Source organism: Mauremys reevesii, linkage group 10 (assembly GCF_016161935.1).
Source record: "Mauremys reevesii isolate NIE-2019 linkage group 10, ASM1616193v1, whole genome shotgun sequence".
Classification (NCBI taxonomy): Eukaryota; Metazoa; Chordata; order Testudines; family Geoemydidae; genus Mauremys; species Mauremys reevesii.
The window spans coordinates 18090838-18105182 of NC_052632.1; the positions used below are offsets into that span (position 1 = coordinate 18090838).

The following is a 14345-nucleotide window of genomic DNA, read 5'->3' on the forward strand; positions in this document are numbered from 1 at the left end:
TTTCACCTAAGACATTATTTTAACACTTCTTTAACAGTGTATTAAAATAAAAAATCAAAGCAATGCATGACTGCTTTCCTTCAAAGTATAATACAATTGCAGGGTACATCAGATACAAAACCACAAAATACTGACATTAGTTGGAATTTTCAAAAGTGAATAAAGAGCACACGTCCTTTTGAAAGTTAATACAACTGCTGTTCTTTTGTCGCTGAAGTCCCTGTAAACTCAGAATACCAGGAAAAATGTCACAGAGCTGAAGGTTTTTTTGCTTTAAAAAAAAAAAAAATACACCATCACACCCACCGTGGGGGAAACTAAACAGAGTATTAAGCGGAAGCCAGTGGATGAGATGCTATTCAAGCCTTTACAACATGGATCTTATACGGGCTATTGACAACAAGTGAGCTTTAACTTTGAATGTTTCAGGTTTTTATCATGTTACTCACAAGTTGATGAACTTGGGGAATAAAGCCAGTAAATATAAATCTTGGACATACTTAAGTAATTCAGAGTCTAAATTGCACTAGGGGCATATGGAGTATATCACATGCCAGGGAGTTTGATCTCTCAAAAGGAAAACCTACCAGGATTTCCAGTCTGTATAATGTTGCCAATTCTCGCATATCTCTAAACGGCTGCAGTAAATATTGGTAGAATTGTGTTGCCATGGTAACTAATTCCTGATAAGCTTCATCTTCTTCTTCATAAACCTTCATTAAAGCCACCATTGTGTCAGCATTTTTATGCTTCTGTAGAACCTAATGGATAAAAGGTTTGTAAGTTAGCATTAGCTGCAGTACGTGCACATTTCTCGGGAGAATGGACAGAAGGAGCACCACTGTTATACCTCAGAGCCTGCATATTTTGTGTGTGTGTGTGTGTGTGTGTGTGTGTGTGTGTGTGTGTGTGTGTGTGTGTGTGTGTGTGTGTGTGTGTGTGTGTGTGTGTGTGTGTGTGTGTGTGTGGTCACCCTTGACATATGTGAGTGGAAAGAACCTGTCATTTATCATTAGATGAAATAGTCAAGATTTCCACTTACAAGAGATGTACTCAAGGCATTCAGCAATTATACCCAGCAGGAAATATCACCAATGACAAACTCGTAATGGTACTAATTGCTGAACATTACATTAGAAGAATGACTACACAATGGTGCCTAGGACATTTACTTTTTATTGTAAAAAAATTCTAAATGTTCACAATGATTTTGTCATTGCCTATTATAAATATGGATGGCTTGCACAGTAAGTAGATGAGACACCATGGACACTAAGGACAAAGAAGGTATTCCTTAAAATCTCATTCTTGCATCTTCTCCTCCTCCCCCACGACTACTAAAAGCCTACTAACGAGAAGTTGATTTTGCATCCGGAGATCTGACTCCGGACACAAAGATACAAACTTTCATTTAAAAATAGAAATTCAGACACAGGCTTTTATTCTTGATAACTTCTGGAGCATATTATAGTTATATTCCTAAAGATGCAGTATCAGAATGGCATGTATGAACCTTTAACTTAATCTTAACTATGCCAATAATATGATTTTGATTTTTAATTCTTTTAGGGAGGGACTTCCTCTTCCTACATGTCTGTAATGTGCAGCCCAGTCTCATTTAAGGCCTTTAGGTGCTACTGCAATATAAATTATGTTTTATTCAAAGTTGCAAATGTAATAGAATGCCAATAGATCATGCATATTAGTCGCTCGTCACAAAACCATGACATTTGCATGACACAATGTAACCCCCATTTATTTTTCTTATTTTGGGATGTTTGGGCAAAAGACCATCAAAGTTTTTAACAATTTTGTGTGTTGCCAGAGAGAAACTGACAACAGCCCAGCTGAGAAGGGCTCCACAGGGAACCATCATCCTTACCTAGAAGGATGCTAGTTGTGATACCAAGCCTCAAAGTGTGGAAAGGAGGAAAAAAAAAAAAAAAAAAGAGAAGATACTCAGGAATGTGACAGGGAAATGAAGTCGTCTATGCAGAGAGGAAAAATAAATGGGAAATGTGGACCTGACCAGGTTGCTATTGAAAGAAGTGAAAATCCTCACCCTGTTCTGGCTACTTTATTCTGGGTAAAAGGGGTGGAGAAGTTTCAAAGGGCCCTAAAAGCCTCAGTTTCAGATAGGAGAGAATTGCCCCACTGCACACCTCACAGGTGCTGACACAGGAGGGGCCTGTTAGGGGCAACGCCACACAGTCCTGCTGAGATTCCAGGCAGCGCTGGGGATCATAGGGCTGCCCCACAAGGCTGTTGTAACTAAGATGGTCCCCCACAAGTGACTTGCAGCAATTTAATGATCTGTTTTTTTCCATTGTCCAAGCCAATGAACAATAAAGTTGGACTGAATGCACAGTGGTTAGCTTCATTCCTGATTCTCACGTACAAGGTGGGGGCGATGGAGTTTCATGTCGCTGCTGGTGAACGTTTATAATTGGGAGGAAATAATCAGTGAATATTAAAGACTACTCATGAGAACATTTTAATTCCTCTTAAGTTTTGTAAAACCCTGCAGTTAGAAGACCTAATTTTCTTTTAATAGAGTCTGGCTGACTGTTAGCTCTAACGGTTCAGTTGGCATTGCTATAATTGCAGGAACTCCACTTTGGAACAAAAATAGATGAAGTTTCTGTATATTTCCATGCGTCTTTGTTGGGCCCATTGTACGCTGGAAAGGAAGGTATTACACTTCTGATTGGCGCAGTAGATAGAAGCAGGATATATTTACTCTTGCCTCTAGTTCCATCTACACTGGCACTACCACCATTAATGGAAGGACTTGGTTATAACACCAGAAGGATGATCTTGTATTTAAGACAAGTCAGGAGAAGGCAGTTTTATTGATGGCTTTGCTCTAGGTGTCCCTTGTTACCTGGGGGAGAACAACAGAACCTCAATGTCCTTACCTCTAAAATGCATATAAACAACCCACCTTACAGTTGCATTAATTTGCAAGGCCACTAGAGACAATAGTGCTGTTTAAAGCATCCCCTGACATAGCTAAATTATTGTCCCAGATTGCAGTATAGGTGGAACTGAGCCATGGTTTAAATCATGTTCCCAAAGCATGCTAAAGGCCTGCCAAAGTCCAAGGCTGTTGCATGGATCAGGAACACAGATTTATACAGTGTTCACTCCAACTTAACGGAAAGACTCCGCTGTGCTTTAGTTGGGTCAGGAGGCGGATAGGTTGATTCTGGTGATCCAGTTAGTCCTTTTTACTTATTAAAATGTAAATAGCATCTCATGTGAGGAGTATGCATAAACATTGTGTGTCATTCTGGAAAAATTTGATTATTGTGTAGATAAACAATGATGCATCGGGTTGTGTGAAACAAGAGGCCAAAAGCTGCCTGTTTAACCACCTAAAAAGTATAGTAAGTGTCCTAAAAAACCCCAAATCTTATTGCTGTTAGGAAGCAGAATTTAGTTACGGCAAAGGTGGTTGTGTGGATGCAGCATAATTAGTCTTGACAATTGTTTTTAAAGGCTGTTTTAAGAGTTATATCTTATCTGCACCTAGGTTACTAGGAACCATTTTTTAAAAAGTGATTTCTTAACACTGCTGAAAATATAGCTGTGACTCTAACATACTAAGGAACAGACTTTCAATAGTAGTGCCTTGAAGTAAATAAGTATCTTTTTTTGTTTGTTTTAATTGTCTGTTCATGAATCATAGTTGGCAGTTTTTCAGAAGGTGCTTTTATATGTATAAGAAATAAGAACTTGGTGTATAAACTAATGGTGATACAACTAGGCCAAAATCTCACACTTAGGCATCCATAAATCAGATATTTGGCACAGGCACAAGGCCACTTAGATACAAACTATAAAATCTTCAGTTGTGTGCGTGTACCAGTTGCTATTATACATACATCAGATGTTCACAGACTTTTTGGTGGGGACGTAGTTTTAAGATTATGCGGTGATTAGTTCACATTAATTTGTGCTCTTATTTTTGGTAGACATTCTATGGGCACAGGTGGTGGATATTCTTAGCTGAGGCATGTTTAAAATATATATATAAAACTTTGAGTATCTTGCACAATACTTTTTATAGGGCACTTGAAACTCACTTTCATTCCATATTCTTATAGACATGGCCTTTGGAATGACTGACATATTCAGAATACCTGAGCTTGGTGGCTTAGCTATTTTTGGATATACAAGTGTTTACTCATGTAAACACAAAGCTTAACACTAGTGCAATATTCCACTGGGTCACATCCACATATTTACACACACTCCAAAACTTCATCAGACTAGATGACAGGGTGGAAGAGGATGCATTACTGATTCAATTAGGAAGTCACCATAATTTAAAGATTTACTAAAACAATGTATATATCATGGGCGGCTCCAGGCCCCAGCACGCCAAGCGCCTGCTTGGGGCGGCATGCCGCGGGGGGCGCTCTGCCGGTCGCCAGGAGGGCGGCAGGCAGGCAGCCTTCGGCGGCATGCCTGCGGATGGTCCACTGGTCCCGCGGCTCCCGCCTGCGGGAAGTCCACCGGAGCCGCAGGACCGGCGACCAGCAGAGCGCCCCCCGCGGCATGCCGCCGTGCTTAGGGCGGCGAAATGTCTAGAGCCGCCCCTGGTATATATTGACTGATGAAGCACAACCTAGAAAAATGGCATCTTCAGGAGAGTGTGGCTGAATCAACAGAGCTATGGGATAGGAGTAAATTTACACTATGTCCAAATTTGAAGGGTTGGGGTCCAAATGAGGCATCCCAAAAGAACTGTGAGGTTCTTTCACTGCCCCATTAACTAATAAAAAAATACATGAATCTCCTTCAGCAGATGCTCTTATAGTGACATCACCCATTCATGCAGAAATATAACATTCTACTAGGAGCCCAAAAGGGCACATGAACAGGTTCCAGCAGTGGTATTACTGATCCTTGCCTCATGGAGACAGCTACTGTATTTTAGTCTCCAGTGAAACGAGGTATAAGTGACCCATCTGTATAGTTTGTATATCAACTTGGAAAAGCACTTTGGGGCTGAAAAGTGCTATGTAAAAAGAAATAGAGCTCAGAGCCCTGTGTGCATTAGGATATTGGTCTAGAGATGTGCAAAATTATGTTCAAAAATCAGGCTAAGCCCAACAAGCATTGCTGAAATCACTCAATCCCTTTCAGGGCACATGGCTTTTGCATGGTCACCATGAAATAGAGCCATCAAATTTCACATGTTCCCCACCCAAAATGGCAGTTTTGGTTATTGGTCCGTTTTAGCCTGAAATCCAAATGAAAGTGAACATAAGAATGGCCATACTGGGTCAGACCAAAGGTCCATCTAACCAAAGTAGAAGTGGCTTGTACTAACCCTACCAAAACCACCACTTTTGGGCTGGAGGGACTGGAGGCCTTACTAAAGGCCTGTGGAGGAGTCTGGGTTTCCCATGTGTTCAGGCTTCACCCACGGGCCTGTGGCTGGGTTACTAATGGTAATGCTGGCGCCTTCGGAGCTGGGAGGGGCACTCGGCACAAAGAGCCACCTCCCCAAGGCCACACCGCTGGCATGGAGGCCATCCCCACACCTCCTTGTGCACCTGCCCTACGGGGTCTCAGCACCAGCCCCTCAGGGTACCTGGGTCCCATCACGCCCACCCCCAAACACCCAACCCAGGCGCCTGTACCCTCCGCAGGGCCTCCTTGGCCCGGACCAGGTGCCCCTTCAGGGCCTTCCTGCGGAACTCGTGCAGGTTCTCGAAGTACTCGGCCTCCTGCTGCTGGTCCTGGGCGAAGAGCGAGTCCAGCACCACCCTGCGGCCGCACAGCTCCAGCGCCCAGCCCAGGTAGCGCTCCAGCCCGCGGCACAGCGCCTCCAGCTCGGCCTCCTCCAGCACCGGCCCGCTGGGGAAGAGCAGCGTCCACAGGCTGCCGCTGCTCTGGCCGGGCAGCACCGGGGGCAGCTGGGGGAAGCAGGGCTCCAGCCGCTCGCTCAGCGCCGCCAGCTGCCGGTGCACGCCCAGCAGGGCCTGCGCCGAGAACAGGCCGGCCCAGCTCTGCTGCTGCTCGGGGGCCGGCGTCTCCTCGGCCCCTTCCCCGGCTGCCGGGCCGGCCGCCCCGCGCTGCTGCTCCTGCAGGGTGCGGTTGTGGCAGGTCACCGCGAACTTGCTCTCGATCTCGTTCCAGCCCACGAGGAAGCGCAGCTTGTGCGGCTCGGGCTCGGCGAACGCGTTCTCCCGGATGGCCACCCAGCCCTCCAGGCTGTCGGGCTGCGGCTCGGCCTCCATGGCCCAGCCCGGGGCAGGCGGCTCAGAGCCCGGCCAGGCTGCCCGACCCGCCGCCCGCGGGCGCCTCTCGCTGCCCGGCCAGCTGGCCCCAACGTTCCGCCCCCCGCTACTGGGTATCGCCCGGAGCGAAACAGAAAGTGACATTTCCTAAAGGGCAGCCCGGGGAGGGGGGCAAGTAGGCGGGAGGGATACACGTCACCAGAGCCCCTGCTTTTGATTGGTTCCTTGGCCTGGGGGCGGAGCCAAAGAGTTGCCCTAGGAAGTGGAGCTCATTGAAAAACAGACGCTCCTGGGAGGCGTAGTCAGCCTGTGCCTTTAAAAGGAGGGGCTAAGTAAAAAAAGTAAACACGCAGACATGCACACATCTCTCCCTCTTAAATGTAGTTAACATTCCCTGATTTAAACCAGAATCACAAAGGCAGTTGATATGAATAATTAGGGTGACCATACTTCCCTATGCTAAAGACGGGACAGTGGGTAAAATTACTCATATTCAAAAGCGTTCAATAGCAATCAGTCAGAGCTATGCAGTAGAAAAGTTCAAATTGACAAGTTGACTGAGCCCCTGTCAAAAAGAAATACTGTGTAGTTGGATTATTTTTATTTACCTGCTTATCTGTAAGGCTTTAGGGTTCACAAGAGGTGGGGTGACACACACACATACCTACCCCTTCTCTCTCTCTCTCACACACACACACACGTACTCCTCTCTCACATGGGATAGTGACCAATCAACCTGAACCTCCCTGCCTGGCACTCTCCGTTCTCCATGCCTGGCTGGGCCCATGGGACAGACCCGCCTCTCCTGGTACCTGGCACTGCATCTTCCCAGGGCAACATGTGTGCGGGGGGTGGGGGGGCACATAGGGTTACATGCCCCCGCCCAGATTTCTGTCAGGGTTCTCATCAGAATGTGGCCAGCAGCAGCCTTTCAGCACTATGCAGGAGGGAAGGGACAGGAGCTGCTTCCAGCTGCAGGGGGTGTGTGGGGTGTGTGTGTGTGTGTGGAAGGATGGCCTGATCCATGTCTTTGCAGAGCTCATCTCTACTCTCTCCCTCCCTTGTGGCTGGAAGCAGCTTGTCCCTTCCTGAGCACGCAGTGTGGAAAGGCAGCTAACACTTCCAGGCTACTGCTGGCTACTGACACAACCTAGCCACCTCCTTTCCCCTGGGTACAGCAGGGGCAGGAAAGTGATAAGCCCTAAGGATGCATTGTGCACCAGGGCCCAGGGAACCTGACTGCAGGGGCTTCAGCAAACATGGCCAGAGAGGTGGCTCTGCAGGGGATGGTGCCTAGGGGATGGAGCAGCCCCATGCTCCCCAGGGGCAGGACCCAAGGTGGGGGTAAACAGTTGAAGCGGGTAATAAGCCTCTGCCTGGGGAGCTGCTGTGGAGCTTGCAGGTTTGGGGTGTGAACAGGCTGGAAATCGCTCCCAGAGCTTAGCTGAGGGGCGGAGAGGCTTCCCCGTACAGCACTGTGCAGGACTTTGGCACATGCAGGCCAGCGCCCTGGGTCGGAGGGTCTTGGGCTTTCCCAGGGTACCGGCCTAGTCAGAGGCAGTGGAGGAAGGAAGGAGCCTGCCAGCTAGGCTGTTGGTGAGCTGAGCGCTCTGATCAGGGGCTGGTTCTCCGCCCAGTGCTGTGAGTAGGATGTGCCATGCCGGGGGCGGTGGGGATATAGAGGAGGAGCAGGGCAGGTGAAGGGGCAAAGCAGGGAGAGGACAGCAAGAGGGGGAGCACATAAAGAACTGATGGGTGGGCAACAGAGGTGACACCTAACCGATATTCAGTTTAGGAAACAGAGATTTTCATTCTGTGCATTGTGAACTAGTATGCCACAGAGAATTATGTCAACGTAACACTGAGAAATTATGCTCAGTCAAGAATCATAAAATGCATAGTCACTTCCACAATCACACTATCTTAGCATTAGTTTGACCATAGCTGAAACACAGCCATCTCTCATCCACTGCTTCAGCTTCTCCTTGAATGGTCATCTCACTGTCTTCCTCTGTAGTATTCTACCAGCTTTCCCTGTGACACAGGTAGTAGGCCTTTCAGCAGAAACTATCTAATTGGTTTGCCCATCACTTTAGTATTTGAGACCCAGATCCTCAAATATATTTAGATACCTAATTCCCCTTGCTTTTAATGTTGTTGTAGCTGGGGTGACCAGATGTCCTGATATTATAGGGACAGTCCCGATTTTTGGGTCTTTTTCTTATACAGGCTCCTATTATCCCTCACCCCCTGTCCTGCTTTTTCACATTTGCTGTCTGGTCACCCTAGTTGTAGCCATGTTGGCCCAAGATATGAGATACTAGATGGGCCAGGTAATATCCTGGTGGTGGAATAGACAGGTTTTTGAGCTAATCCTAAAGAATAATCCTAAACCTGAAATCTTGTCTCTTCCACCAACAGAAGACAGTCCAGTAAAAGATACTACTTGACTCACCTTGTCGCCGCCATTGATTTCAATGGTAGTTAGACATCTAGATACCATTGAGGAGCGGGGCCTGATTGCTTTCCACATAAAATCAATAACAATTGTGAAGTCAGTAATGGAGAGAGATCAATACACTTTACCCAGGATATGTGATAAATATAATTGCATGGAGAACTGGTACTTTACTAATAAAAATCACTAATTCAAAAGGCATTGTCTTGTAGACACAGAAGAGTAAATATAGAGCTGTATAGAAGTGTATAGCAAGTCTAGAACCTGATTCTGGAAATAATGGGACTAGTTAGGTGAGTACAGTTGCTCACATGTGACAATGTTTAGGTTATGCTCTTCAGTGGCAGTCATACACCACTGTTGTGAAGTTATCAGCTCTTATAAATTAAGGCAGGTTGGGCAGGTTCATTTGATAGATGGGAGATTACAATGATGTAGTCACAGTTCTCTCAACCTGAATGTCTCAGCATGGTGTTAAGAGGATGCTGCTACTAGAAATGGCAATTTTGGGATAAAAGATAATACTGGGCTGGGGTCAGAATGATGGAAAAGCTGATAGTACTTTGCCCCCAGTCCCAGAGCTGCTAAATGTTTCTGCCAAAAAATCAGCAGCAAAAGAGTTAACAATGTTGATATTTAAATTGTCATCATTAGCATTCAGCATTAATACACCTTTGATGTAAAAGGAGGAAACCCACACCCCTCTTAAAGCTAGTGTCCCTATCTACCGCTCTGTAGACCCAAACAGCACTGCATCTGTTCAAATTCTGAAGATTGTCTCAGCCTTCATAATTTAAAAGGGAAGCATAAATTATAGAGAAACTTACGGGGACACTAGGAAAGTGCCGGACACAAAACAGTGAAGGGATCACTTGAGAAGAGCAAGTAAAGAACTTGTCTACTTTCAAATGGATACATTTACCTCATAAACAAAACACCACATTTTCCTCCAAATTGAGTAACTTGAAGCATGCATAACATGAAACAGAGACACTGCAGCTGAAATGCAGCTCTGTGCAGAGGGTAAGCACAAGGCTTAACGCCCACTTACAGCTCCTTTTTTAAAAGGTTAAGTAGGACTTAGGTAGCACAGAGCCCTGCTGTACACTGGTGAATTTCAATAAACATTCTGTTGTGGTCTTCTAAAATAAGGGCATGCACCATGAGTGCCAGTTTTGCACCAGGATAATTCTGGGGGGAGGGGAGGAATTATTCCAGATTTACACAAGATAATTGAGAGCAAAATTTGGTTCTAATTTGAAAATTAATATAGACAGTCTTGTCAAAATACCGAGAATGGCTGCAACTAAGGCTACACCATTCATGTGGAAATATTTCCTCTCTGACTTCAAAAATAACAGAGGAGATGCCAGGAGTCTATGCAGAATGAGCCTGGCCACATTGGTAGTTAGTTCATAATTCATCACTTAGTGGACAAACAGCAGGAGTGAGAAAAAATGAGAGGAAGAAACTCAAAAATAAAGCGGAGAATTTTCCTTGCGGGCCTGTGTGGCCCGTGAAACACAAAATAGATATTTCTGAGGCTGCAATAACTGCACCGTCCTTTTAAACAAAACTATGCCAGTCACTCCAGGCTTATACAAGAGAGGAAATGGGTGAATAATTTGTAAGGCATTCAAGAACTTCTACAATTAATGCTTGCGCTGTAGCTTGTCTGCAAGCTAGAGAGTATTACCTATTTCAGTCTCAATTGATTTGTTTGGACACATAAGTCACAAGGGCTACTGCAATCTAAATAATTTCTAATCATTATTATTAATAATATAGGGGCTGTTCTTTGATCAGATAAGCCAGTGCACTCCACTTACCTAGCCAGCAGCTGTTTTCTCTGCCATATTCAGCCTCCAGATAGTCTGTATGTATTGGTACAGTATGTATTGGTACAGTATTAATAGAAATAAATGTATTTAAATATATATACAAATTAATTACTTGTATCATAATGTTTTCTAGGATCTGATCTTGGCTTCCCTTTGAAATAAATGGCAGTACTTGTACTGACTGAAGTGGGAGCAGGCCTGTGCCATTTAAACTTTTATAAAGAAGCTAACAGATATTTAAACTTAACTAGGTCAGTGCATGCGTGTGTGAGAGAGAGAGAGAGAGAATATATGCTCCCTACATAAGGCATAAGAAATGTTACTTACTCTTGACTCACTACTTTGTAAAACATGTCTAGGTTCACTGACAGACACCGCAGACACTTTTAATAATATCAGCAGAGTTCTCTATTTTTAAGGGAGCATTGCATAATTGTTTAAAGTACTTCAAGCCTGGGAACCCCACAAAACTTTTGGAGTCATTTTTTTCAGTGTATGACATTCTTCCTGGTGACACTTACGTAGTGTGCAGCTGAATGACAGCTGGGACAGATCTATATTTGTCACTCTTGCTCATAGCTGACATGTCATTTGAGAAATGGTCTAGAATTACTTTAATACATCTTCCAGCTACAGTCACAGGAAGCTGGCAGGGAATTACCTTCATGTGAATAAATTTTTGCTAGGAAAAATAGCTGTGAAGTTTGGTTCATCTTGGTTATAAGAAGAATTTATGGATTCTTAAGATAAGAAGGCAAGTTTTTAGGTAGTAAGAGTTCATCTTTTCTTATGTGTTTTGTATTGTTGAACCTCCAGGACTTTAAACATACTGCATTGTAATTGTATCTATGTTTGTAAATTGAGCAAACCACATAATCCAGAAAGTTTTTTGGCAGGAGAGTTCCAGACACTTTTAATTATATTTGTTTTAATGTATGTAATTGAATTACAACATTCTAGGCAAAATACTTGATAGTTCAGTTTTGGCTTTAGTAGCAGATAATTTATAGTAAAACGGAATGTTTGGTTGTTAAATTATGAAAAATCTTTGCAGGAGTTAGACTTTTTTTCAATATATTTCAAGACTATTGTTAATATTGCATGACACCCAAGATATAAATGTGATTTATTTTATTGCCTGTGTCATATATAATATGGTCTGTCTTTTATCAATATTTTTAGGTACAGTAAAATGTGTTAAGTCTAAGTTCAACTTTCATATCTTCAATTACTGTGTTTGTATATAAAAGCAGAGGCTAGACTGTGTTCTCAGTTACATCAACGTAACTCTGGAGAATGGAATGTTCTCCACAAAAATTCTCACCAGTTCATCTCTAAAGTGATAGTAATATTTGATGTCTATTAAGCCAAGATCCCTGTGAACTAATCATATTGCTGGAAATTGGCTGTTATTCCATGATACATGTTTTAAAAGGAAAAATTTAATCTCTCACAAAAGTAGAGAAAAAAAGTCTTAATAAAACATTGTTGGCCAATTAACTGCCAGGAAATCAATAAAATCACAGAAAAAAATGTGAAGGGATAGGAGCTAATGGAAACTGTAAGAGCTTTAAATGGCAATTTGGAAACCTCCCAAACGCTACAGCTTCTAAAATGGCTTCAATAAGCTTGATGATGACTGACAGTTTTGATTCTTTCTGTGAGAGGAAGAAACTCACATTGTCATTTTAGAAGCCTTAAAATGCCCAATTGAGGTGTGATTAGATGTAACTGTGATATATGTTCATTAACATGCAATGGAAATGTTTGAACTAACTCCTGAAGTATTTCTATGAACTCTTTCACCATAGCAATAAACTGCTGGAGACAAAAACAAATGTATTTATGCTCTCCATGGCCATGATCTTATTAGTGCTGATGAGCTGCATGGCGGTATAGTGAATTTTCAAACCTGACAGTGCACACCAAATGTTCTCTGAATATTAACATAAATTCTTATTATGATCTCAATTCCAGGCTTGCTAGAAGACCGGGGGTGGGGACTGTTCAATAAACGATGAGAGGACTTTGGCAAAACACAACAGGAGTGTGTGAGGTGGAGTGCATTACTTCAGTAAAACAGGATGCTTTATGCCATGATGAACGGCATGTAAATTCCACCTTCAGTAATTGGTTGTCTCCATGCCTCTGTATGTCTATAGATACAGAAATAGTTACATACATATGTAGGAATCTATACATATGTATTTAGAAAATTATACTTAAATTACATGCAATTCTCCCAACCCCTCAAAAAAACTCCTATGTTAAAAGAACATTATGAAGGTTGCAAAGTCAAGCACTCAGAAGTCATCCTCTGGGTGGACCAGCACTAGAGGTGGGTGAGACACTCTTTGCCCATTTTCTCCAAACACAACCCCCTTCTACTCAGTCTCCTTCAGTAGTCTCTGTCTCAGGCCTGTCTTTCCTCTACCTAGACAGTTCCACTCCACAGGCTTCTCATCCCAGTTCTCCCCTCCTGGTTCTTCACACAATCTGTCTCTCTTCACCACCCTGGCCTCCAGTCGTCCCACCACCTGCTCACATTCTTTATCTGCACTGGCTCCCAGTTCCAAGGTCGATCCCCAGGCTCCTTGTCCAATTTCAGTGTGTAACCTCCAGCTCTTTGGCCCAGTCTCTTTGCCCAGCCAGGCCCAGTTTTCCCATTGCACTTTGACTCCTTATTAGGCCTGTCTCTTCATAGAATCATAGACTATCAGGGTTGGAATGGACCTCAGGAGGTCATCTAGTCCAACCCCCTGCTCAAAGCAGGACCAATCCCCAACTAAATCTTCTTCCCCTTCACTTCTTTCCCCTTGCCCCACAGATTCTCAGTCCCAGTCTTCCTGCCTAGCTAGTCCCAGTCTCCTCAGACACCTCATCTGAACTCAGTTTCCCCCTCCCACTTCCAACTACTGGCTCGTAGTCCCCCCGTGGCTTCCCTCCATGGTGCCCAGTCCAGTCTCCTTGCCCAGCCAATCCCAGTCTCTTTGTACAAATTTGCTCTTTCCTTCATCCTCGCAGGTCCATCTTTTGTCCTCTCTGCATTTGGTTCAGGCAGTTTTCTCCTTTGGGCTGCCTGGGTCACCGAGAGCAAGGAGAGACAGGCTCCCTCCCTGTGCTTAGTTCAGGGGCATAGAGCTGGCATGCTTCACAGCAGCCCACAGCTTCAATTGCAGGGAAATTTCTCTCAGCCCCAGGCTGGAGCATGCCCAGTGCAGATGGGCATTTAGTTGTTAAAATCTCAGAAGTCTACTGAGCATGTGTTGCAGTTCTCTGCTTGCCACCTTGGTTCATTAGCACTAACTGTAGAGTTACACTTTTCGCACTGGAGGTCCCCCAGTTTAGTCCCTGGTATTGGCCCCTACCTGGCAACTGACACTTTACCATTATCCAATATAATAACAGAAGGATGTGACAAAACTGCTTTTTAAGATGTTCGTATTGTGTCACTCCTGCATGTCACCTTGACTAGGCTGTTCTTCCCCCTGTTCTGGTGGAAACTCTGGTTTCCACTAGCCACTTCTGCAGAACATCAGTCTCCGTTTTATCTTTCTATCCCCATGCACACAAGAGGCCTTAGGTGTGTTTTGGGTGAGCCATGGCAGATCCATTGACAAAAGTAGAGCCCTGTTGGGAAATCCATCTATTAACTCTGGTATTTTCCAGCCAGGGCCTAGGTCCAGATCAACGGCAGTCCTAAACACAACCTCTTCTGTCTGTGCATTTTAAAGCAAACACACGACTAATTCTTTTCTTTTTATCCTGAAGGACTAAAACACATTTCATCTG

The 14345-nt window shown here is 44.2% G+C and overlaps 1 protein-coding gene across 3 annotated transcripts in view; it reads right to left on the reverse strand.

Annotated features, from left to right (window-relative positions):
• The window catches only part of WHAMM (WASP homolog associated with actin, golgi membranes and microtubules), a 55001-nt gene that overhangs the window by 15938 nt on the left and 24718 nt on the right, over window positions 1–14345 (reverse strand). For 2 of the 3 annotated variants that reach the window (XM_039491574.1, XM_039491575.1), the window contains exon 2: window positions 588–761. In XM_039491574.1, coding sequence (XP_039347508.1) covers window positions 588–761 — 174 coding nt within the window. Of the gene's footprint in view, window positions 1–587; window positions 762–5654; window positions 6423–14345 lie in introns of those variants that run through there. The other variant, XM_039491573.1, reaches the window with a different exon arrangement.